General features: G+C 37.1%; 1 protein-coding gene across 1 annotated transcript in view; it reads left to right on the top strand.

Moving 5' to 3' along the window:
* The window catches only part of LOC121316398 (mitogen-activated protein kinase kinase kinase 5-like), a 75,180-nt gene that overhangs the window by 12,303 nt on the left and 36,033 nt on the right, over positions 1–26,844 (top strand). The window contains exons 2-9 of the mRNA XM_041251475.1: positions 11,440–11,579; positions 12,210–12,233; positions 15,057–15,250; positions 17,118–17,283; positions 18,148–18,254; positions 19,812–19,982; positions 23,372–23,484; positions 25,003–25,162. Coding sequence (XP_041107409.1) covers positions 11,440–11,579; positions 12,210–12,233; positions 15,057–15,250; positions 17,118–17,283; positions 18,148–18,254; positions 19,812–19,982; positions 23,372–23,484; positions 25,003–25,162 — 1,075 coding nt within the window. The remainder of the gene's footprint in view (positions 1–11,439; positions 11,580–12,209; positions 12,234–15,056; positions 15,251–17,117; positions 17,284–18,147; positions 18,255–19,811; positions 19,983–23,371; positions 23,485–25,002; positions 25,163–26,844) is intronic.

The raw sequence follows: 26,844 nt of genomic DNA on the forward strand, positions 1-26,844 counted from the left end.
ACGCTGAGAATCTTGCCGTTTTGACTGGTAAAATTATCAGTAAGAAACTTTCGGCCAAGCATTATCCCTTTTAATATACTCTCTTTTTTTTTTTTTGCATTATACAATTTTGAAACAATATTCCAACACAAATATCGCAATATTTGTATATAAATTGTGCTTTAAATTTAAACAAGACATTTATTGTGGCTCCACCTCTGATTCATCCTGATTTTATGTGTCTAAAATAAATATAGAATATTTATGAAGCATATATTTACCTTTATGAAGCCTGATTGAGATCTTCTCATAAATGCAGCCCTGTCAGTTGTTATCGTAGACTGTATGCTGTTTATACGACTGTATAAAACACTGACGTCTGCACAGCCTTTAATTCTAACCGTCTTTGGGGCGACTGATTTTCCATTTTTGGGAATAGCAAAGTCCTGCATTTGAACATAAATATAATGTTGTTATTTATTATTTTACTTATTTTAACTATTACCAGAATTTTATTTTTATTAAGCCAAGAGTTTTTTTTTTTGTCTTTTTTTTTAAATAAGACTCTTGTTGCTGTAATAATAAATAAAGCACCTTAACACACTTCAAACCTGTCATAATGTTTATAGACATCACTTGGCTCATGGCTGGCATTAAAATAAGAAGGTAAACCTAAGAATTATATTACAACAATTCAGAAAACAAATGTCCAGCACTGTTGTGAGAATCATATTTACAGTCTTCCACTGAAACTGCAGTTCAATCTACAAATGAAGGTGTTTTGTAAAGACCAGCTTATTGGTGGCATTACAATAACAATACAAAATATTAAACAGTTTAGTAACAGGCCAGCAATGTCATGTGAGAGTAATCCTATATACAGTACAACACAAATGAAGTTTAGCATTTTACTGGCATTACAATAACCAGGATAAAATATGAAACACTTACCCTTTTCACACAGACGAGTTATGACGGCTCAGAACCGGCACTGATGGAGCATTTTGGTCTTTGTGAATTGCCTATATCGTCACAGAGCTGTCATACTTTATGCCAGGTTCAGAACTTTAAGAAAATATTGTTTGATTTCAAAAACTGTACAAAATGTTAAATTTATTATGATTTACAGTATTTGTATTCTTTTTAAAGAAATATATTTTAAAGCATAAACATGAAACAGCAAAGCAGCCTGTGAAGCTTTTTTGACCATTGTTATTATTACAAAGAATTGGGACAATAGTTGTGTGATTATTTTCTTTTATTTTTTTAATGTTTCATGCTTAATTTACTGTATCGTGATTCGTATCGTATCGTGACCCTCATACCTTGATACGTATCGTATCGTGAAGACACTGCCAATACCCAGCCCTAGTACACACACTGTACTTTTAAACAAGATTGAAACATGATTGAAATTTCCTTTGTTTGAGAGAGAGTGCTCCCTTTTTAATTAGTTAGTGTTCCCTTTTAAAATAAGTAAGCGCCAAAAACATTGAAAGCGCCATGTTGTTTGGAACCAGGTAGTCATCATCTATAAGGAAGTGAATGTCAGTGATGAAAGCACTAAAGAGCTGTATAGAGGCAGAATCGCCAGACGCCTGCTTCGCCCAACCTGTACTGCTCTTTTTACAGAGGGAAATCGGAGAACCCGCTGCAAGACAAACGCAAATATGCTTATGTTAATGCTTTGCAAGAATGCCCTCCAAATGATAGAGAGTCACCTCAAGATGTTGATAGTTATTGCGAAAAATGCGCTCATTTTAGCCTTAGAGAGAATGCTAGTCTACCGTGTATTAGGAAAAAAAGTGACTATAGAATGTAGGCATTTCGTATGCTTCAGCCATTGTGTTCATATGTAACTGAAGTCAAACAAACAAGAGAGTTTAAGAGGATTATAGTAATTCAAGACAACAGTACTTTGAAAGAATGAGCAGGTGCACTAAACCAGTTTGTCAAGCTTTTACTATATATATATATATATAGCATACGTACATGTGAATGGTGCTGCTTGTCTGGGGGATTTTTTTCCATTAAACAGTACGTTAGTCATTCACAGCAAGGAAACACATTATGTAACATGGGGGCAAACATTAAGGCTAGTGTATACTGTAATAATATGTTTTGAATGCAGTAGAAGTAAAAACTAAATAATGCACTGTTACCTACTCCTGTCAGAAAAGCAGAAATACTAAATCCATACATTTACAGAGAACTGTAAATGCAACAACACTGTGCTAAGTGAAAATGTAAGTGTGTTTGTTATATGCAATCATGCTGCTAATTTGCAGAGGAAATTATTCTAACAGTTGCCACCACTTGTAAGCTATTAAGTCAAACCAATGAACTTTTTGTCCTTTTAGAAGAAACTTCTGTAGATATGGGAAGTGAAGGGTTCTCAATCCCTTAAACTAGTCTCTGTCAAAAGGCCCCTTCTAAAAGTTTACAATCGTAAAACCATAGCAAAGTGTAATAAAGCATGGGTAAGCATTGTAAAGAAAAGTGAAGTATGGTAAATCACATTAATAAACCTGGTAACTTGATAAAAGCATATTTAAACTGCTGGAATTACAGTCGATTTTAAAAGCACAAAAGTGTCCCCAGGGGGTTGGGTGTTTTGAGTTGCACTTTTTAACATAATTTTCAGTTTTTATTCTCCCTGATATTTCTTCATTCTGGATATTTGAATTAAGAATACATTTTATTCCATTGGTATAATGAACACCATTTTATAAATCTGATAAACTGCACAGCTGCTCTTATTAAAAAATAATCTGTGCCCAAGGCCCTGTGTTTTGGTACAGCGTGATCTCTTGTTTTAAGACACACATACTGTTGTGTATACTAACAGTAGTACATCATACAGTAGCTGTTTGCCAGCTGTTATGGCAAAACATTGGACAAGGTTATTATGTTTCAGTGGATCTTTTGGGGGGGGAGGGGCAACCAAAAAAAGTAATTGTGACTTATTAAATGTACTATGACCTTTGAACCCTACTTTCAATGCACTGCATCCTGTTATCTAACCCTTGAGCTTCTCTGTAAAATCACTGTAATTGCTGGGCTTTGTATATCGTTGATCCTGTTTTTTGATCTCATTGGTACAAGATGAACAATGTCAGTAGCAACAAGTTGACAGTTATTATGAAAGTCTTATTTTCTCAAAATCCATGCCAATACTTAACCAACCCTTCATGGCAATACAGTCGTCCGACGCGTATCCGACTGCTGTGGGAGTAAGTAAAAATTATTTTATTAGGGAGCTCCCCTAAATCCCTTGTTTAGAAAGGCACAGGGTATAATGCTTGTGACAGAGTAGCCCTCTGCTGTGTGGATGCATGCATTCGCTGCTGAGTTACAGACAGGTGATTGAGCTGGAGTTTGAAGTTGATACACCCTGCAGGTAAACAGGATTTATTTGCATATCAGCACGCTGAACAGCTCACGTGACACTACTAGCAGTGACAGCACACAGAGTACATACAGCACAGTGTACAAAAACAAAACGCTGCTCAAAAAAATATAAAATAAAAGGTGCCAGTTGGTTTTGGCTTTGCAGCAGCCTTGAGGTGAATAAATGGGACTTGTTATACCTGACACCCTGCTGGAACGCACCTACCTGCTGATTAGATTCCACACCTGGTAATCACACACAGCAGTCAAGCTGTCTCTGGAGTGCCAGGTACTTCATTAAGTAAGTACAATGTATACACACTATTTACAGTATACATTTACACAAAAACCTTCTTCATGTGCAGGAACTTCTGGAAGACACATGTGAACTGTAATGACAGTCCATTAAAATGTGTCATGTTACGTATCACAATGCTTTGTCTTTGAAAATTTAAAATTCGTGATCACTAGTACCGTGTATGGTTACCACATCCCACCTATACACTCGGGGGGGGGGGGAGGGAGGGGGGGGGGGGGGGGGTGCAACACAGCTACACAAACTACACTAACCAACACAAAACAAACAACCACTAAACACAAAAACACAAAGCAGCACACTAAAAAAAACCACCAGCTAATAAACTAAAACAACTAAAAAACACACAACACACAATACTAAACAAAAACTACACAACACAAGGCTAAAACACAAAACTAAAACCAACAGCAAACTTAAAACAACACACGAAAAACAAACAAAAAAAAGAACCCACACACACTAAAACAACAACACAACAAAAACACCACTAACACACTAACAAACACACACCACCAACAACCTACAACAAAAACACAAAAACAAAACTACAAACACACCAACACCCTAAAAAACACACACACAACAACCTACAAACATGGACACAACTGGACAACACTAAAAACTACAAAACAACACAAAAACAAACTACAACCAACAAAAACAACTACCAACCTACACAACCACCAACACAACACTAATTGAGTATGTTGTGCCAAAATAGTTATCCTTCTGTAGTTTGTCCTTTCTAACAGGTAGATACTTTCTGGAAGCACTTTTAATATTTGGCACCAGATGCCTAGACTCCCAGATACTGGTAACATAAAGATAGCAAGTATATTAGTTGTGCTTTTTGCAGACAACATTAGTCTCATCAGCTTAAATGTGGTGCTGTACTGCTAATCTATGGTAAATCTAACATTTTTGCATATGTCTGTCAGTTAGGGAAAGCCAGCATTCCTAATCCTCTCAGGAACAAGGCCCAAAACAGCTCAATTGTCTTGTTTGATAAAAAAAAAAAAAGAAAAATATCCCTGCAAGCCGCATTTGAAATTTGTATGCAGTCCATGTTAAGAACCCTCTATCCTCTCACCTCTTTTCTTAGATGCCATTTGTCAAAAGCTTCTTTGGAATAAATTTTCTCTGACAAACATTAAAAAATACACTAAAATATATTAAGTCAAATTAAGTTTATAATCTCAATGCATTAGGTAATTCGTTTGCATTAACTTAATATTTATATATATATATATATATATATATATATATTATTATATATATAATAATATAATAAATTATAATATTTTTTACATATACTGTAATTTTCATATCCTAATTACCCATAATTCTATACCTACTGCTTTAACTCGAAAACTACTTTATAGATATATATACACACACACACACACACAGTGCCTATAGAAAGTCTACACCCCCTTTCAAAGTTTTCACCTTTTGTTGCCTTATAGCGTAGAATTAAAATTCATTAAAATATGTTTAGTTTTTTTTTTTTTATCTACACATCCTACCGCACAACTTCCAAGTGAAAATAATTCTAGCAATTTGTAGAAAATTAAATTAAAAATAAAAAATGAAATAGCTTGGTTGGATAAGTGTCCACCCTGCTTGTAATAGCAATCCTAAATTAGCTCAGATGTAATCAATCGCCTTCAAAATCACACACCAAGTTAAGTGGCCTCCACCGGTGTTAAACTGTAGTGATTCACATGATTTCAGGATAAATACAGCAGTTCCCGTAGTTTCCCTCTGCTGGGTAGTGCATTTCAAAGCAAAGACTCAACCATGAGCACCAAGGCGCTTTCAAAAGAACTCTGGGACAAAGTTGTTGAAAGGCACAGATCAGGGGATGGATGTTAAAGAATATCCCTTGGAGCACGGTCAAGATGATTATTAAGCAGTGGAAGGTGTATGGCACCACCAAGACCCTGCCTAGATCAGGCCGTCCCTCCAAACTGGGTGACCGAGCAAGAAGGCTACCAAGAGGCCAGTGGCAACTTTGCAAGAGCTACAGGCTTTTATGGCCAAGACTGGTCAAAGTGTGCATGTGACAGCAATATCCCAAGCACTCCACAAATCTGGTCTGTAGGGTAAGGTGGAAAGAAGGAAGCCATTACTCAAGAAAGTCCACCTTGAATCCCATTTGAAGTATGCAAAAAAAAACACTCAGGAGATTCTGTAGCCATGAGGCAAAAATTTATGTGGTCTGACAAAACTAAAATGGAACTTTTTGGCCTAAAATACAAAAGGTTATGCTTGGTGCAAACCCAACACAGCGCATCACCCAAAGAACATCATCCCTACTGTGAAGCATGGTAGCGGCAGCATCATGTTATGGGGATGTTTCTCATCGGCAGGGACTGGGGCACTTGTCAGGGTAGAAGGGAAAATGAATGGAGCAAAATACGGAGAAGTCCTTGAGGGGAAACCTGCTGCCGTCTGCAAGAAAGCTGAAACTGGGCAGGAAGTTCACCTTTCAGATGACAATGACCCAAAGCACACAACCAAAGCTACACTGGAGTGGCTAAGGAACAAAAAGGTAAATGTCCTTGAGTGGCCCAGTCAGAGCCCTGACCTAAATCCAATCGAAAGTTTGTGGCATGAGTTGAAGATTGCTGTCCATCAGCGCTCTCCAAGGAACTTGACAGAGCTTGAACAGGTGTGCAAAGTTGGTAGAGATCTATCCCACCAGACTGCCAAAGGTGCTTCCACCAAGTATTAACTCAGAGGGTGGAGACTTATCCAATTATGATCTTTCAGTTTTGAATTTTTAATATAGAATTTTTTTCTCAATAAAAACTTTTTTCCACTTAACAGTGTGGAATATGGTGTGTTGATGAGTGGAAAAAAATCATCATTTAAATGCATGAAACTCTGAGGCACTGACGCAACAAAATGTGAAAAAAAGTTAAAGGGGGTGTAAACTTTCTATAGGCACTGTGTGTGTGTGTGTGTATGTGGATATATATATATATATACCACGAAAGTTCTTTTGATACAGTGTGTTATCTTTTTCAGAGGGTGCTGCTTTAAAAACAAACTTTTTTTATTTGTACGCCATTAAAGGGTTACTTAAATGTTTACAAATAATCAGAGTACAGCTCTTTGTGGAATGTAATCATTTAGTTTGAATAAAAAAGGGCTAGAGCCTTGTAAGTCTTCCTGGAATCCATCTACAGTGGTTCGTTTTCATTTTTCCCACTGCTGCCCAAACCCTGATCTCCACTCAGGAGTGGATTGTTTGCTGTGAAAGCTCAACAGGGAATATGGGATTATTATTATATTATTATTATTATTATTATTATTATTATTATTATTATTATTATTATTATTATTATTTTATTTGTTTTATTTATTTAGCAGGCGCCTTTATCCAAGGTACAGGGATGTTACAGGGCAATACAAGGTTAAAGTGCCAAAATAAAGACAGTTTACAGTAAGTGCAAATACTACTAAAATATTAGGGTTAGGGTTAAAATGTTAATGTTAGGGTTAAAACAATTTGTATCTACATTTACATAATAATAGTGCAAGGATAGTGCGTCAGCTGAGAATCCAGTAACATGATACTTAAGTCAGGCAAGTCCAGTGCATAGAAGGAGGTGTAGGTCAAGAAATCTACAAGTGCAGTTTAAACAGGTCAGTTGAGGAAGTGGTGAAAGCCAGTAGTCCTAAAGTTCTCCGGTAACTGGATCCACCACAGAGGGGCTAGGGAAGAGATGGAGCGGGCACAGGAAGATGGAGAGTGAAGGGCAGCACAGGTGGTGAGAGGGGGTGTAGGGAGACACAAGGGATTGGAGGTAGGAGGGGGCAGTGTGGTGATGAGAGTTGTAGGCAAGAACAAGGGTCTGGAATTGAAAGCAAGCCGAGATACGTAGCCAGTGGAGGGTGCGAAGCAGAGGGGTAGTATGAGAGGAGCAAGATTGTGAGAATACAAGACAAACAGCAGATTTTTGAATGTGCTGAAGAGGGCGGATAGATGAAGCTGGGAGACCAGCAAGGAGATAGTTAGAGTACTTGGATCAGGATTTAAGTGGAATGAGTATTGAGAAAAGGATGGATTCAGTAGATGTTGCAAGAAAGAAGCGGGAAGTGTGTGACGGGGAGGAAATGTGTTGAGAGAAGGATAAGGAGGGGTCAAGAGTAACACCTAGGTTTTTATCAGGAGATGGAGAAATAGTAATAGTCAAGGGAGACTGAGATAGAGAGCTCATAGGAGGGGTTTGAGTTTGAGGTGATGTGAATGCGTCCAAGTTGAGATAGCTGATAGACATTCTGAGATGAGGGAGGAGATCTGGGCATCATCAGAGTAAAGGTGGCAGGAGAAGCCAAAAGAGGAGGCTAGTACCTAACGAGTGAGTGAGAACAGGAGGGGCCCCAGGACAGATCCCTGATCCCTGTGTGTGTGTGGCTGTCCCTACTTTAAATGCTCTTGTCATTTTTTTAAATTGGAAAGCCCCATTATCTCACTTTAGAGAATGTAAAGATAAGTTCCTTTTACTGATTGAAACTTGATTTTTTCCTCTGATCATAATGATGCTGTTAATAAAATAAGGGAAGTAAAGTAGCACTATGTTACAGTTTTTGCTGTGTTGTACTGTGGCAAACTGGTTGGTAAGGGGAACAGATGTCGCGGTGATGCGGTGCAGGAGTGATGAACAGACAACAGTGATTCAGTGAATAAGTGCTTTATTGCTCTTTTCCAGGTCTGGCGACCGTCAAAAATAATAAATCCCCGGCAATACACAACAATGTGTAAAGCACGGGGATAATGAAACCAAGGGCACGGTCCTGAACAAAAACAACGGTACGGTCACCAGTCCTGGGTGATCGAAAACGTACAGGTGCTCAGTGCAGTGATGCTCCGGATAGTGCTCTCCTTTCGACAGCTCCGGAGACGTGCGTTAACTGTCTAGTGCTGAATACAAAAACAGACAGTTACACGGACAGACACAACAATACAAAACACTACACAATCCACTCTGAGAGCTCCTCTCTCAGTCCTTCTCTCTCTCCACTCGTTTAACCCAAACGAAGGAGAAGATCAGCGTTACCCTGGCCCCTATATGTAATCCCGCATGATATCGAGATAAACGGTTGCAGCTGCCTTATTACTTGCAGCTGCCTCTCGTTTACCTTTCAAATCAATACGGTCTTACAACAGAGTCGCGTTTCCCTCCAGGCTGACCCACTTCCCTGACCCGGAAACGAACTGTCAGGCCAGCCCTTCCAGATACTTCTCCTCTCGTTCTTTAGCGCCCTCACAGGTTGGGAGGAAGATTCATCACCAGAACTCATCTTTCCATCACATGTACCAATAGGTTTTTTGAAAGAGCCAGATTTAAAATAACATATTTTGAAAGTATGTAATTGCTTCTGTATGATGATGAGGTGCGTGCTGTTCATCTGAGAACGAAGCATAGCCTATTAAGCAAATACTGTAGCAACTGTAACTCAAAAGAATATAAATTCAAGGCTTGGAACATTAGGCAGATGTACAATCAATAATAATTAACTGTTTTTTTTTCAATTTAGTGCTCATAAGGTTTTGCACTGAAAGTAGGTACAGTAGTAGACATGTAACCCTTAGTTAATCCACAGAGCAGATAACATTTGTATGCAGTCACAGTGTGACTCACTTACTGTAGTGACCACGTGTAGACATTCTGTTCAACCTTATTGCCCATACAAATCCATTGGCCTATTTAAAGGTTGCAGACTCATTGTATGTGCCATTTTTAGTATAGTAATGCCAATTTAAATAATGTTTTTCAAATGAATATTGAAATTTTATAAAAAACCACAATATTACTGGCCTACTGTAGACTGTCAGAGAAGGCACACATTAATTTCATACAGACCCCTAAAAGAAAAGCCAATTAATACAGACCTGGGCATAAATGTACTGCCCTTGTAGAATTAACACATGAAAATATCCTATTTCCAACCCTCTCGACCATCGGGAGAGCCACCCAAAAGGCTATTTTCCTCAGCTGGGGTTCAGTCTGCTTTGTAGTCACTATTACGTAATCTTGCACTGCGTAGTGCTTCACTTCAAATTACTCTACAGATAAACTTTTCTTAATTGTTTGTGGTAATATTTAAATGTTGTAAACTGTAATGCTGCCTTCTGCTTAAGATTTAAGATTGTGTTTTAAGATTGTGATAAGCTTACTCACAAGATAATCATGTGAATGTATGCATTGGGACGGATAAGTGATAAGTGAAGAGAACACTTATGTTGATCAACAGGATGCTTATTTGAAAATAAAAAAAAAAATCTGTGATTTTTGATCATGAGAAATGAATGCACAAATAATAATGTGTTTGCATGCATGAATTTGTAAACTATTTTGTAATTTTTTTTTACTTGTATTGTAAGTGCAACTAATTCTTATAAACACCTTGACATGCACCATCTTGTTATTCTGCATCAGTACACTAGCATGCATAGGCTGAAGGGACATCTTGGTATTCTGTCCCTCAACTTAATTCATAGTAAATGTGCAATAATTGTAAAATGTCTGTGTTCATCTTTTGTCACAGATACAAATGTACCTTTTCTACCTTTTCTATGTAAATGTTTTGTTTCTGGTGTCATTCTGTTTAAAATGTCCTGACAAGATTTAGGCCTACACCACAAAAGTTTTTTGTTTTTGTCATTGTAAGTTATTGCTATCAACAAACATATGTTTTTCTTTTTCCAAAACATTTTGTGTTCACCAACTAAAGCCTAGAATAGGAATATCAAATTGTATTTACTTTATTCAAAACAGACTTTAAAAAAAGAATCTCTCCTTGTCACTGTTAGGAATTAATTCATTCATTCATTAATCAGTCTGTTCCCAGCAATTGGTGTCTTGTTGTTTTCCTAGCTCTGGTACATGATGGTGGTCCACTATGAAAGGTACTATATAAAATAAATAAATAAATAAAATTCAGTGCATCCTGTTTCACAAAACACATTTGCGAGGCTTCTCTCCCATTTCTGATAAAGTGTTTCATATTCGCTTTGACATAAAACCGCTTCCTGATGGTAATAAAAAGAGCGGTCTGCAGCGGGGTGGAACGCTAGACAATTGGGGATGCCCCCTGATCTTTATCTTTCAAAACAAGCTTTTCGTGTGCACGTTGTGTAGTTTTATTGTTTCATTTTCTCCAGTGTGGAAAACTGATGTATTATAATGTATTGTCAAATTCGTTCATAAAAGTTTTTGGAAGGTTTTACCACCCTGAATTCCATTCTGAGTATATCATCGCAGTTGTGTCGGTGCCAGTTAATATATACACTGCTGTGTGCTTGTTAGATGTGTCTAATTATAGTTGTTCCAAATGCTGTAGTAGTCTTGGCACTAGTGGGAGTTAACGGACAGTTGTTTCTGCTGGATGCGATGGAACTGCAGTTATTAACAGAATCTGTTCAGTTTGTCATTTACATGGGTTAGTCTTGTTTTAGTGATGTCAGTACTGAATACTATTTCCTGAGAAATATAGATGGACTGCAGGTGAAAAGGATGGTGTCCAAAGACATCATATCGACAACTCTTGAGCATCTTCTTCCTGCATACCAGCACTTCACTGACACACATTCTTAACATCTCTGCCAAATTCTGCCTTTGTGTGTTAATTTAAAAAATATCAGACATAACAAACTTCTTGTTACCGTATTTGCCAAATAAATGCTTGATGACGAAAAAAGAACTACCTGACAGGAGGGTTTGTTTATGTTTTTCCAGATATTGCTGTTGTGGAGATGACTGATGCATTCCGCCAGCCTTCCCTTTTCTACCATCTTGGAGTGAGGGAAAGCTTCAGCTTGGCAAATAACATCATTTTATACTGTGACACCAATTCAGATTCCCTTCAGTCTTTACAGGTACCTACATTTTATACTGTGACACCAATACAGAAAATTATTCCATGAATCTTAGCCATTGTGCACTTCCATTAGCTATACAGTAGGTCGGTCTCAAATGTGCAGTTTTAAAAGAATGTCAGCCAATAGGGGAATCGGATAAAATGACCCATGAAGTACAACACAGTCTAAAATCATGGCTTTTTCTTTAAAATGAATGCAGTGCAATGTACAATGATTTGAAATGAAAATACATGTTTGCTATAATGTGTTTGTTTCAAAACTGCACACTTGAGATCTATATACATTAACAGATGCATGGTGGGGAAATGTAGTAGAACTGTTTTGTTAGCTACAGTTCTTTTAAAGTTGTGGTTTCGCTTTACAGTGGCGGTACTGTATGTGGTCAGATTGTCCAGAAGATTTTCATTTCAAGAAATCTTAAAGCTTTTGGAGGCCCTTGTTGATTTAATAGGTTTTGATGTTGGTTTACTGCAGCTGACTACAGTAACGCTGTTGTAAGAGGGTTTTTTTTTTTTTTTTTTTTTTTTTTTCCAGGAAATAATATTTCTGTCACAATTAAAATCATTCTTTATTTTATATGTAGCTAGGTTTGTCTTCATTTCCTAATGCAGTTCTCTGTTTTCACAGGAAATCATTTTCCAGAAGAACACTGTGAGTATTCATAAGCTTCTTTTTCCTCTTCCGAGACTAATAGCTTTACATTGTTCTGGCCTAATTTCCCACGAGAAAAACATCAAATCTTTTTTTAAAATGCTCTTATGGCAGTGCTCCATGCAATAATATTTTGCACTTCATTTATTCAGCTCATCCGTCCATAAGTCTAGTCTAAAAATGTTGTCTAGTTGTTGAAAGAGTCTGAAAGAAAGAAAACGTTAATATTGGCAGACTAGCTTGGCAGAGATTTAAAAAATAAAATAAAATGTGTGTGTGTCAGAAATTAGTAGTCTTATTTGCATATGGCATTATTCATGTATTGTTGCATCATCATCATCATCATCATCATCATCATAATAATAATAACTATAATAATTGTAATGATGATTATAATAATTGATCTGCTGTGTCAACAGACTGTTTTACATACCATGTTCCCTAGGGCCATATACAACCATGTTTACTGTTCGCAATAGTTAACTTATTCTAACAGCTTTTAATTTTGCAGTCTTCAGGTATGTTATTTACAGGTTTTCTCTTCTTTTGTAGTTAATCAGTTGAATAGCACATTCAACACTGGTCTAGCAGTTTGTGTTTTAACCTGAATATGTCTTGTTTTATTTGGACTGCAACATTATGTGCTGCTGTCTCCCCTTCATGCCACCTATAGTGTGCTATCCCTGTAAAGCTCTCCTGTTTGTTCAGCATAGTTGTAGCCTGCAGGAGGGTACACTGGAGTTCCTCTAAATGTCTGTTTTCAGTGTTGTATTTTAAAATTGCATATACAGTACAGAAGGTCTACAGTCACTTTAGTTTTTTGTTCTAGTTAGCTCAGCTATACACCCTGTTGTGTATATTGCACAGATGTCTAGGTTTGCTACTGATAGAATATATTTTCCTAGTAAAAATATATATTGTTGAAGAAAAGATACACATAATTATTGCATGCCCGCGAGTCTGGAGAATGCAATTACTTTTCCTGCTCACATCGGCTGGTTAAGCTGACTGCAGAGTGAGGTCCAGAAAGAATTGAAGCTCTGGCAGCTGGGGATGGTAGTCCTATTTCTTTTTTTAGTTTGTTCTGTTTTTTTAAAGGGCTATTAGATGCAGTTTTAATCTGCATAGATCAGTTATCGTAACACTTAATAAAACATATAACAGAAATAAGTTTTCAGCGTTTTTTTTATATGGTGGAGAATTATATGAAAAAGAGGAGTGACTGTCCTTCGTTGTTTATAATAATGATCTAATGATATCAGTATGATATAATTTGTAACTCCCATTGCGTTTACAACACAGGGAACTGTGACAAACAAACATATGAACTGTACGCATCAATCAACACACAGTTCTTCTGTTTTAAGTGCTTTAGCAGGACCTGTCCTGAAAAGTTTCATATAAGTACAGTGCTATTATTGTTGTGTCACACGCTGTACAGTAGAAGTCAGCTGGTAATAATGTACACTACACTGTAGTATAAATCTGATTCCCAGTAGTTTGTAGACATGTCCTTATAAACTGGAGATTGTGGTCTTTAAGCCAACCAAAAAATAATATTATACTCCATAATATAAACCAACTTTTGGAAAGCTAGTCACATATGTGGTTCTGAATATTACAAGCAGTACAGTAAACAGCATTACACTTTAGTTTTAAAACACGTTTCATCAATATGAAGCTAGTACAGACCTTGTCTGAGCTTCACCTTTTTTCAGAAGATCTTAATTCCTGAAAATCAGTCTGTGTCAAGGATCTGATCAGTAGGTATATTTTAACACAGTGAAAATAAGAAAATGTAGACTGAGATGTTTGTTTTGTGTTTGGCTGATGTGTCCAAAAAAGTTACCAAGAAGTGAAACTGCCTTATTGAAATCAGTCAAATGGTTTTATCATGCAGGAATGTCATGCATTCTTTTTTTTTTTTTTTTGTAAGTAAGAGGTATTTGGTGATTGTGGGGTGATGCGTTCTTTGTAGTCTGTCACACTTTCTAATAAACTTTTTTCTCCTGTGAAAATAAATCCTTGCAGGCTACGAGAGAACCAAAGGCGGCAAACCATGATTTTTTTGTTGTTTTGTTGGCCTACCCGAATTTAGGGCACATTGTACACATAATTACTAGGACCAAGGCTGAATGTAAGGTTTTCCCATTCCAATATAATTCCACAGCATACTCAGCTTGACACTGTTTAGTCAACAGAGATGTAGTTACAGCAACTTTTCAAAATGACAGTATTTCCATAATGACGGGTTAGTTAAACATCTAAATTACCCTATGTTGTATAGTGTAGGTCTTTGAAGATAGTGCTAAAATAGAAAATAGTAAGCCAGCTATTTACCCTCGTACAGCTTTCCAAAGGAAAGTTACTGTTGAACCACTACATTTAAATCACCATTGCTGGACTTCTAAAAGTAGTGCTGGAAAAGATTGGACTTGAGTAGCTACTTACCCACAGGCACTTTTTGTCTTTACTTGGGTCACTGTGTTATCAGGTGATCCAATAGTATATGCAACTTGAAGAGCCTGATGAAGTGAATTTAAGAAAAGTACCTTGTACCTAAGTATCTTGTACCCAGCACTTATTTGAGTGTAGTGAATGCCCTCGCCAATGTTCAGCATTTCAGAGCATTAAGCTGCCTAGCTAGTCGCCATAGTTATGTCTGTAATAATATCAATGTAACTTATTTTATTTATATTCCATCTTTCTGCAAATGTAATGTGTACTAAATATTATTTGACCGTTTTTTTTATTCTGTTATAGTATGTCACTAACTTCCTAATCTGATTATCTTTATCTTAATACCTCTTTTTTTATCAATAGTCATGTGCTGGAAATTACACCTTTATACCATATATGGTAACACCACACAATAAAATCTACTGCTGCGAGAGCAGTTTAATGAAGGGACTGACTGAATTAATGCAGCCGAGCTTTGAGATGCTACTTGGGCCAATCTGTGTGCCCCTGGTAGATCGTTTTACTCAGCTGCTGAAGGTCTCACAGGCCAGTTCTTGGTAAGTGTTGCTTGTTACTGTAATTCTAAGATGAGACAAAAAAAAAGACACACTAATATGGTGGTGCTGGTTAGAGTTGAGTCCATGCCAAGTACTGCCTTACTTTTAGAAGTAGGGGTCACTTTGGGGGCAAGACAGGGTCTTCAAGAAGGGTCAGAAGATTCCATAGCTACTTTTTCTCAACTTATGGCCTGTGCTACATGCATGTGACCTATACAAACATTATTTCTCCAACTAGCAAGCAGTTAAACAATTGCTATAGTGAGTAACTTGACTAAAAACATTTGAAGATAATGATAAAAAAAAAAAGTGTTTAATATTGATAATGTAATGATCAGTCTATATCAGACAAAACGGGCAAAATATATTTTTCTGCTGCTCCCAAGAAAAGTGCTCATGGCCTCATATAAAGTACTCATGGCCTCATATAAAGTGCTTATGGCCTCATATAAAGTACTCAAGCCCTCAAAGCTTGCTCCAGAATCTGACACCCACCAAAATGTGTTATGTATTTTTTCCACTTAAAAGGAGTTTATAGAGACTGTATTGTGAATGAATATGCAGTTAAATATAATAATGGTCTATGCCCAGGCAGCTGACTAATGTTTCCTTAATCTACAGTGCAGTATCTGCAACAACATGTTTTAATGTGCTAGCTTTCTTCCACAGGTATCGATTTGATGTTCTCGTATTTGCTCTTAAAAATAAATAAATAAAAAACAGAAACAAGTGGAAGTAAACCAATGAAATTGGAACATTGTGGTAGTGCTAGAGATTTATTAAAGTTGATGTGTAGAATTCAGTTTATTACCGCACTGCAAAGATCTTGCCAAGTTTTACTTCAGCCATACCATTCATTGTGATATGTGTGTCATATGAAATTAGATTTTGGCAGTGCACTTATTTTTCTGTACATTATATGAATTACATGCACATGAAAACATTTCCTGAACTTCTAAATTGTCAATCTCTGCATTGAGACTGGAGATTTGTGCAGAATCACTGGAAATAAAGTACAAATGGAAAACAAAGTTTTTATTGTTCCAGCCTTTATTTGCTTTGAGAAATTCTGACCCCTTTAGAAATGCACAGTTGTATGGACAGCGAATATATTTTAAAAACATAATTTAAGGCTAACTGTATTCATACAAAAGTTTTGGCTTGAAATCTTTTCAATGTTGTTTTCAACTAGTCTTTTATTATTTCTAAATGTATCACTATTAAGTGTTTTATAGTTATGTCTGAAATATTTGTTGGGGTGCATTAAGTAAGCTTTTTATACCTTGATTTTTCTCATTTTATTCTTCAGTCCCTTTTTCTGCACCTGTTCATTGTGTTTCCTGTGTAATGCAAACTAATGTCTGCTCTTGTCATGGCCGACTACCACCAGACTCGGTTTACTTTGCTGGATTCAAGCCAGGTCCTCCCCAAAAATAACAAAGTATAATTTCTTCAGTAAGGATATTCATATCACCTAGACTGGTTGTTACTTAACTCCATGAGAAGTTGCTAAAATGTGGTTTGATCAGAAAAGCTTTTTATGCTTCTTTAAATAACTGCATTTACCAACAGGTTTGCCAAGCAACCGATAATGATATACTACTTCTAGTTATGCAGCTCTTAACAGATGTTTCAGAAAGCTGGTTTCAGGAAAAGGTTAAATGGCTTTGTAAATCATTATTTACCATGGAAAGAAAGACATTTGGTTGTATTCAACTCCTGACCTTTGCTCCAATACAATCCATGTCTGTCTTTGATTAATATATTACAAACAAGAGGTTATCTAAACCTTATGTGGTGATAACAGCAGCTGTGTTAAAAAGCAATTTGACCTTGCAATCTCTAATCAGAATGTGTTCCACTGCAGCCAGTATTTCAGAGAAACTATTCTGAATGATATCAGAAAAGCCCGGGAACTGTACACAGGCATGGAGCTGGCTACCGAACTGGCAAGGATACGAGAGCACTTGGATAATGAGTGTCTCTCAGCAGACATTGTCATTAACCTGCTTCTGTCCTACCGGGATATTCAGGTACTAGTATAGGCTAGTATATCCATCTCAAATTCAAACTTTACAACCAATAAGCACACTTTTTAAGGGTGCCTGTTATGTAAATAACATTGATTTGATAAACATTGAATTATCTTTTGCAGGGATGGGAATTAGACTAGTATTCCACAGCAGTTTTAGCCATTGAAGGTTTACTGAGAGTGTAATTGGGCCCACCATGAACTGTTTAAGCTTTGGTGTGTCTAAAAGTGCATTCTAAAACCTAGAATGGATCAAACTGTTGTCTATAGCAAGTTCATGTGTCCTGTCTGCTAAAATAAATGTCCTATCTGTCTTGTATTTTATTGGCTAGCTTTAAGAGATTTGGTTAATATTAAACAATTAACCAAAGCAATACAGTAATTGTCAGATAAAAGTCAGATATCATAGATAAGTTAAACTGGACAGATTGCAATCACATTGGCACGTACCATTAAGACAGTAAACAGATCAGAGGGGGGGGGGGGGTTGCAAGCAGTGAACCAAGGATACAGATAATAATTGGGCACACTAAATTGGGGAGAAAACTGGGGTAAAAAGTTGGAGACAACTAAATTTATAAAAATAAAGAAAATTGCCCTTGTCCCTGGATGAAACCGTGCCTATGTGTATTTTTGGTGTATTTGTGTCTGCAACATATTTACTCCTAGGGATCCTATATTTATTAATTGAACTGCAGCAGTATTTAGATCAATTGAATATACCCCAGTATATCAAACTATTTTGTACCAGACCTCAACCCATTTCTGTTTGACTGTCCATTTTTATTAAGTATGTTTGCTTAGTTTCATTCCTGAAAAATGCCTCATTCCTGATTTTCTTCTTTTTTGTTTGTGTTTGTCTAAGGATTATGATTCCATTGTGCAGCTGGTTGAATCTTTGGAAAAACTTCCAAACTTTGATCTTGTATCCCATCCTCATATGAAGTTTCATTATGGTTTTGCACTAAATCGGTAAGAGCGGTTTTTATTCTGTAAATTAAAACGTTTTTTAAAGTATGTGGTATAAACAAATATTAGCTGTTTGTTAACAACATGTATCCATTCTGCAGGTGCCATGTGTTATCTTAAAAATAAAAAGAGATTGAACAAAGATTTACTGTCTAAATTATTTCAGATAAGTGCAGATAATGGCATTATTTACAGCTTTTACATAGATTACAGTTATTTTAAAGCCTTATACTAAAATATAATCAATCCTCTATCTACTTTAGCTATACTGTGAAAGATATTGTATTTCCAACTGTACAATCGTGTTCCATCTGTATCTGCTTCAGCACCTAGCTAGCTGTTATGACTTACCTTTTAATTAACAAATCCAGGTTTAGGGATGACTCTCATACAGCACTGTGGTTGATGTTATATTTGATGACACTTTAAATAATAGTAAGCAGAAGAGAGAGCTTTACAGCTGTTTTAAATCAGTGGATACAATTGCTAGGACAAAGTTTTTTTAGCTGGCATCCAGTAAGTGAAGTTCTGAGCAGCCAGCCCAGCATGATTGGGTTTAGTTAGTTGACACATCTTCCATGTGCCTAACTCTAAGCATACAGTGGAAATCTGGCTCATGTGTTGACCTGGCTCTTGTGTAATGGCAAGTTTCAAAGACTATGCATCCACTGCCAATGCAGATGTGTAAAGAGCCATATCAGGGATCAATTTCCTCCTGATTTGAGAAGTAACACCTTGGCTTCCCATCCCTTTGTGTGCAATCAGTCCATAGGGACCGACATACTGCAAACTCAGTGCTACAGCACTACACAGAGAAACTTGCTAGCTGTCTGAAGCAGTTACTTGTCACTTTATTTGTTTTCAGATAGCACTGAAGTAAGTTTTGAATCAATTTCCAGGATTACATATGAGAAACATATGCATATTTTCTTAGAAAGATTTAAAGACAAAAAAAAATATTTAAATAATGCTTGGTGATTTATAAACCTCAAAATATATATCTGCTACTGTGCAAGTATATAATTCTGACACTTAACATAAGCTATACCTTTGCAAATATGTAATTCTAACACTCCATGAAATGGCAAAAACATCACATTTTTTATCATTGTTTGTTTTGTTAGTTGGATTTTTTGAAAGGTCCCTACAAGGATGGCTGTTCCATAATTCAAATGTAATGCTAGGGATAGTTCTGACAAGTGTGTTTTGTGTAGGACAGCAGGAACTGCTACTCATTTCTGAAATGTAAAGTCATTTCAAACCATATTTTGTATGTATTTTAATCAATTACAGACTTAGTTAAGATACTGCATTGAAACCAGACCGTTCGCGTAAAGCACTGTAAAGCCACATTGAAGAAGTCTGGGTTTGTCACGTTTCTGTCTTTTTGTTTTAAAATTTCCAAAGCCTTCAGTAAAGTTCCATGTAGTGGTTAGTCTACTGTGCAGTTGTTTTCTTCTTACTGTGTTGGCTAATCATAACATTTTCTACCTATACAGGGTATGTGGGGTAAAATACAAGATTTACTTGCCTAGACAGCTCTACACATTTTCTTTTCAGGAGAAACCTGCCCGGGGACAGAAAGAAGGCCCTTACTATAATGTTACCGTTGGTGCAATCTGATCAGCAGGCTGCCTCAGACATGTATTGTTTGGTTGGGAGGATCTATAAGGACATGTTTTTGGATTCTCACTTCACTGATCTGGAAAGCAGAGACAGTGGTGCTTATTGGTAAGAGTCTATTTAGCCCTTTGTTTTATATGTTATATTACACTGTAATGAGATTTGACCACCCAATGAATAAGCACCAGCTTTTTAAAGGACATTGCTAATCTTTGTCAGCTCTTGATTGTACTGCAATCAAGAAATATATAGCTTTCATGCAGGAGAAACTAAAAACACATCGCATTTTTTATAATTCAGATAAGTATGGTAACAGGGTACTGGGAGACAGTCAACATGGTTTTAGGAAAGGGAGATCGTGCCTAACTAACTTGCTTGATTTTTTTGAGGATGCAGCATCGATAATGGATAATTGCAAAGCATATGACATGGTTTATTTAGATTTCCAGAAAGCTTTTGACAAAGTCCCGCACAAAAGATTAATTCTCAAACTGAACGCAGTTGGGATTCAAGGAAACACATGTACATGGATTAGGGAGTGGTTAACATGTAGAAAACAGAAAGTACTGATTAGAGGAAAAACCTCAGAATGGAGTGTGGTAACCAGCGGTGTACCACAGGGATCAGTATTAGGTCCTCTGCTATTCCTAATCTACATTAATGATTTAGATTCTGGTATAGTAAGCAAACTTGTTAAATTTGCAGACGACACAAAAGTAGGAGGAGTGGCAAACACTGTTGCAGCAGCAAAGGTCATTCAAAATGATCTAGACAAGATTCAGAACTGGGCAGACACATGGCAAATGACATTTAATATTCTTTTAGCCTGTCTGCAAAAGTGTAAGCACTCTTTCTAGAGCAGCAATATCTTTTTTTTAGCGAAAAACAAGAATGTACACCTTATCACTCTCCAAATGGGAGAAATATATGAACATTGGACAAGGAATTTCATAACAAGACCACATCGAAATTTTTTTGTTAAGACGCAGAAATGTGCTTTCATCTAGAAACAACAGTATTGTCGAAGATGGGGAGCGGCAACAGTTGCGTCTTAAAGTAGAAAGTTGAATGTCACTAACAATAGTCTTTTGTTGTAATACAATTACAGGAGAAGACTAAATTCGTTAAGTCTAATGTGAAAGATCGGAAAGTACGAAGGCTTTGAGGAGACACAGTTCGACATAATTGCAGCTATCTCTATTAAATGTCATTTGCCATGTATCTGCCCAGTTCTGAATGTGCTGTGCTGTCGGCTCCTCCCTACTGAATTTGAATCAGCTGCTCCGAGTTTCAGCTTGTTTGTTATCAGAAAAACACACGCGGCTGTGTTTCCCCAATGTCCTCTTTTTCTGATTATAAAATGCAATGGAGATATTGAAATTGGAGAAGGAAGACTATGAAAAAGACCTGGAGAAGGTTTTCTATTAAAGCAAGGAGTTTTTGTTGACTCAGAAATGTCTTCATCTAGACAATGTGGGGAAGCTCGTAAAAAAGGTTAACAAGATGCTCGGATACATTGTGAAAAGTGTTGAATTTAAATCAAGGGAACGGCCACACAAAGGGTTACGAGGAGACAAAAGTACAATTCGTTTAGTTCTACGTTAAGAGGAAAACGGAAGCTGATACGAACATGAAAATGCTGCGGTTTCCAAGATTGTGAGGCGACAGCGAAGTGAGCGACAGCACGGCTTCCTGACGTAGCAAATTGCCGAACCAACACACGCCAGCCGATAGGGAGCGGTCAAACAGAAGGTTGTGCCCGCACAGGAACTTCGCAACGGCTCGACGGATGCTCAAAGTCGACGCAACAATACTCTCAAACCCCAATCGCCGACCGCTCCCACAGAAGTGGTGTCCAGGCCCAAGACTGACACTCGACTTTACCTGCGTTGTATCTGCTGTGCTGTCGGCTTCCTCCACCAAGATGCTTACACATACTAGCTGTTCGATTAGTTGCAGGGAATGCACACGAAGCTTTGACGCAACTTAAGAGACATTAAAGAGCTTCAAGTGTGACTTCGAAATACTGTACTTTTCGAAAACGACAATGCACTAGTAAGACCTCATCTTGAATATTGTGTTCAGTTCTGGTCACCTCGCTATAAAAAAGATATTGCTGCTCTAGAAAAAGTGCAAAGAAGAGCGACCAGAATTATTCCGGGCTTAAAAGGCATGTCATATGCAGACAGGCTAAAAGAATTGAATCTGTTCAGTCTTGAACAAAGAAGACTACGTGGCGACCTAATTCAAGCATTCAAAATTCTAAAAGGTATTGACAGTGTCGACCCAAGGGACTTTTTCAGCCTGAAAAAAGAAACAAGGACCAGGGGTCACAAATGGAGTTTAGAAAAAGGGGCATTCAGAACAGAAAATAGGAGACACTTTTTTACACAGAGAATTGTGAGGGTCTGGAATCAACTCCCCAGTAATGTTGTTGAAGCTGACACCCTGGGATCCTTCAAGAAGCTGCTTGATGAGATTTTGGGATCAATAAGCTACTAACAACCAAACGAGCAAGATGGGCCGAATGGCCTCCTCTCGTTTGTAAACTTTCTTATGTTCTTATGTTCTTATGTTCTTAAGTCTGACCACATTACAGCACGTTTCACAGCCTTCTGTCTCTAACTATGGTTACAAATACCAGTGCCAGCTGTGTAACATCCATCAGGGTGCAATATAGATGTTCTGTTGTTCTGATGAAGAAAAAAATACTGTTTTAAAGACCTAACTCCTGCATCACATGATGTAAAACTATGCACTGTTTAAACAATATTGGTTTTCTAAATGTGTTTAGAAATCCCTTTGCTTAGGGCATGGGATTTGGGGAATATATTTATTTAATGATGTACTCAATCCACACAGTTAATAAATAAGTTGGTATTATATTGCAGTGCTTGAGATTGATACCTTCATTTTAATTGCAAGCTGCCGAATAAAATACACAGCTTAGTAATAAACCACAAATGGCAAACAACAAAGTAATGTTCTCTTAAAATAATGCAGAAACTAAACTCTTTGGACACTATTTGAGTGTGTTTTAAGTCATTCTTTTCAGTTTCTGTTGTCAAGATGATATTTACTGTTTCATATTATTAAGGTAATGGTAATTTCGTGTATTTATCCCCATCTGTTGAGTACATTTTCACAAACCAAATAGTGTGTAAGTGGGTCATCTGTTAGCACCAGCTAAATACAATGTCAGATTTTAAAAAGGAATAACTTTTTAACTGGAAAAAAAAAAAAAAAATCATTAATTTCTGAAAATTGAAGGCTTGGAACTGCAGACTTTCAAATGTTGGATTCCCTTTCATATAACTTCGTGCTGTTCTTAAACAGCGTTACAGTCACAGCACTTTCTGAAGGAAAATGCATATCCATTCTGAATGCAGCTTATATTGAAGTAATATACATTGTAATTGTTAGCTGTTGTGAGGTGAATGAATGGCTTTCCAAAATGAGTACTGCTGAATAAAAGACTTGTGTGTTTGTTTTCCTAGGTACAAGAGGGGATTTGAGTCTGAGCCAACACTACATTCAGGGATCAACTACGCAGTCCTTCTCCTGGCAGCTGGGCACCACTTTGACAAATCTTTAGAACTTCGAAAAGTTGGTAATTACAACTACTTTGTAATTCTTATATTTATGTATTTAACAAGTTTATTATAAGTTTACTACACTTTCTGTGTTACTTAAGCACACACTGTAGCAACAAAGTTGAATATAATGAACTGTAATTGTTTGAAAGATTAAAGACTAGCTCTGTTGCTTTGCACCCACAGGTTGTGTATTAAAAATAAGTTAATATCATGTTATCAGTTATATGTCAGAAGTGGAAACCGGAGCAGAAGTCGGGTTAAATATAGAGCTGAATAGGTTTAATATGATATAGAGCTGAATAGGTTTAAAAGGTTTGATATGAAGCACACCACACTGTGTGACATCATTTCATGTAGCAAGTTTCATGCACTCATGTTCCTCTAATTTATTCTGGGGTGTCAAAAACATTTACTGACAAGATGAAAACATCTTTAGCAATGCAGAGCTTATTTCTCTGCCAAGGTATTTTGTGTTGGTAAAGAGATCCTTGATGGTTTACAATACAAACAAACTCTTTTTGAAAAAAAACCTTAATGTACACATTTTGGTCTGATCACATAACTCACACAGTAATGTGATGTATTCTACAGGATTGATACAGTTTAAGGCAAATAAAGTATAGCTACTTTGATAGAGTTTGGGGGGGGGGTGTAGTCCTTGACATGGGTAGCAGGGCAACATCCCCCAGAACATCGTGGGGCTTAGAATTGGAACCTGTAATGAGAATCTCCTGGCTCTAATGGAATGACGAACACCTGCCTGTGATCAAGCAGGCAGGTATATAAACAGGTCTTAAAGTGTATATGGGTAAGGCTTAGACCTGTGTATAGAGGCTCAGAGATGACTGAGAAAAGGTATTGTGGATTCTGTGTGTACTTGTATTGTAAACAAGTGTTTGTATTATCGGTAAACGGCTTAGCCGTCCAATAATTAGAGAGGAGTGGTAAAAGAATAGTTAGTACTCCTAGGTGGAGTTAGGTTTTGTTTTGATTAGCTTTGTTTAATTTTTGTTAATTTGATGATGCTTTGTTAAACCGGACACCAAGCCAAGTAAACATACAGGCACTGCCCTGTTTAATATCTTCATGGGTCCCAAATGTTGACTGTGTCAAAAGGTCACCAACATAGACACAGTTTGTCACACTGCTCAATGCAGACAATAGGTCAGGCAAGTTTTAGGCAACAGCATTTTTCTATGCAGTGGGTTGCACATGTCACATTGTACGTGGTGTTTGTGTGATACCGTTTCTGAGGAAAATGTACATACTGTAGCGAAGAGAATTTTCAGAATGATTTCTGCCTTCATAGTCTTGTGTAATAGGACTTTAAAATACAGTCTGTTGTGTGTCACAACATGCTTACTTACTTTATTGAGCAGAAAGCATCTGCCAGGTAAAGTACCGGCGTGCTGTTTCATGCAGAGTGCTGTGCTTATTTTTTACTGCCAGCCCAACAGTGGTAAGTTAACTGTTTTGCAATCAGGTGCTCCATATTATTTACCTGGCGTGACAGGAAGCTTTTTCTGATGCAGGTGTGAAGCTCAGCAGCCTTCTTGGTAAGAAGGGGAGCCTGGAGAAGCTCCAGAGTTACTGGGATGTGGGATTCTTCTTGGGGTCCGGTATCCTAGCCAATGACAATCTGAGCGTTATTCAGGCCTCCGAAAAACTTTTCAAACTCAAGGCGCCAACATGGTAAGATAAATATTATTTTTTACTCCTTCACATGTAAAAAAAAATAAAAATAAAAAACCGGAGGGTTGTTTTAACTCTTTGCAGTCCATTTATTCAGCACTTGTCAGGCACGTCAGGTCCAATTTATTTTACACGCGCAGTCAAATTATTTTTTTAGTAAAATAGGTTTAAAAGGCATTGAATCGTAAAAGGACACTCAGTACTGTATCTACAGCCAAGCCCCGCCCCTTGTTTGCTGTATTTTTCACATACCTCTTTATAGACATGTATACTGATAAATCTTCTCCTGATCACTCATTTTATCACCAAACTCCTCAATAATGCGATCCAAGTCATCTCAAAAAGCTCTGTCCGTGGTACTCTTTGAGCGCTAGATGCAGAAGCAGCTACCTCCTTTGTTATGTCCATGTTATCTCTGTAGTGCATTGGGCTATGAGATATGCCCCCCTTTTTTTCGATTTCATTCAGCTCCTATCGGTCTCACTCGGCCATTGAAAGGTGTCTTGGCTTTTGCCGGAGAAAAAACGACTAGAGACCTGTGCTTTACGTCTTTTTGATGATGACGGACAGGGTCTGACATTGGACTGGAAAGGGAAAATTGTAATGTCGGACCTGGTCCGACATAGGACTGCAAAAGGTTAAGAACTTGTTACTCACTAGTGTTTTGATGTTTTTTCCTTGCACAAAGTCTAATTTATTCCTTTCGGAAATCTGCAATAAAATGTCCACAAATCGAAAAGGGAATACTTTATTTTCGGCAAAGAACTTGTCCAATTCAGCGGCAATAACTTTTCAATGAAAATAGTGTGAATGAGTATTAATAAATAAGAAAAGTCACAGCTAGTTAAGTAAGTTTTATGTAATGTGTCCTTATGCCACTGCAAAATATACAAAAGCTGTACATTTGCAGTTTGAAAAACAAAAAAATTAACTGCTTATTTACATGTGTTATACACTTTGGTAAGTAAAGTTGATGTTTGAATCATTTTCCCTGGTTACAATAATCTTGTGCTCTGCACCTTTGTTTTTTTATTCCTCCTGCCTATGTCTAGTGTCTTCTCAACACTAGTTTATCTTCTCCAGAACTGTATTGTAGTGTCTCCAGTCTAGTAAAGACTGGATTCCAGCTAGTGATTTTTGTGTCAGTGACGTATGTATACAGTCTTACAAGTCTTACAAACAGTACATGATGTGACTAGATAAGAATGTTACTTAAGTAGAGTTTACAGATTGACATGCGGAGCGAGAGCTTGAGTTTTTAAAATATAACAGTTACTTACATTCCCACTATATATCAGTGTCTTCATTGGAGCACTCACAACACTACATTGTCAAACAGTCAGTGAGGCAGTCATGCAGAATGTCACTTCAGTCATATGTCAACCTGCACAAAACTGTTCACTACATTATAATACACACTGATGTCTTCAATTACCGCAGTGTATTTATCTTTTTATACCATATTCTTGAAAATTTTAAGAATTTTTTTTGTCATATGCTGTCCCTTTGTTGTTAAGATCCCAACGCAGCCGATCTCCCCAGATCCTGCAGTCCGGTGGAATTACTTTAGGCTGGGGCTATACAGGTATCATTACTGTGGCCAAAGAGATCAAGATTTAGAGAGTTTAAAGAAGAAATTCATGGATATTGATTGATCTTCAGGACTGATTTGCCCCTAGCTG

The sequence above is a fragment of the Polyodon spathula genome, chromosome 5 (genome assembly GCF_017654505.1).
Source record: "Polyodon spathula isolate WHYD16114869_AA chromosome 5, ASM1765450v1, whole genome shotgun sequence".
Taxonomy (NCBI): domain Eukaryota; kingdom Metazoa; phylum Chordata; class Actinopteri; order Acipenseriformes; family Polyodontidae; genus Polyodon; species Polyodon spathula.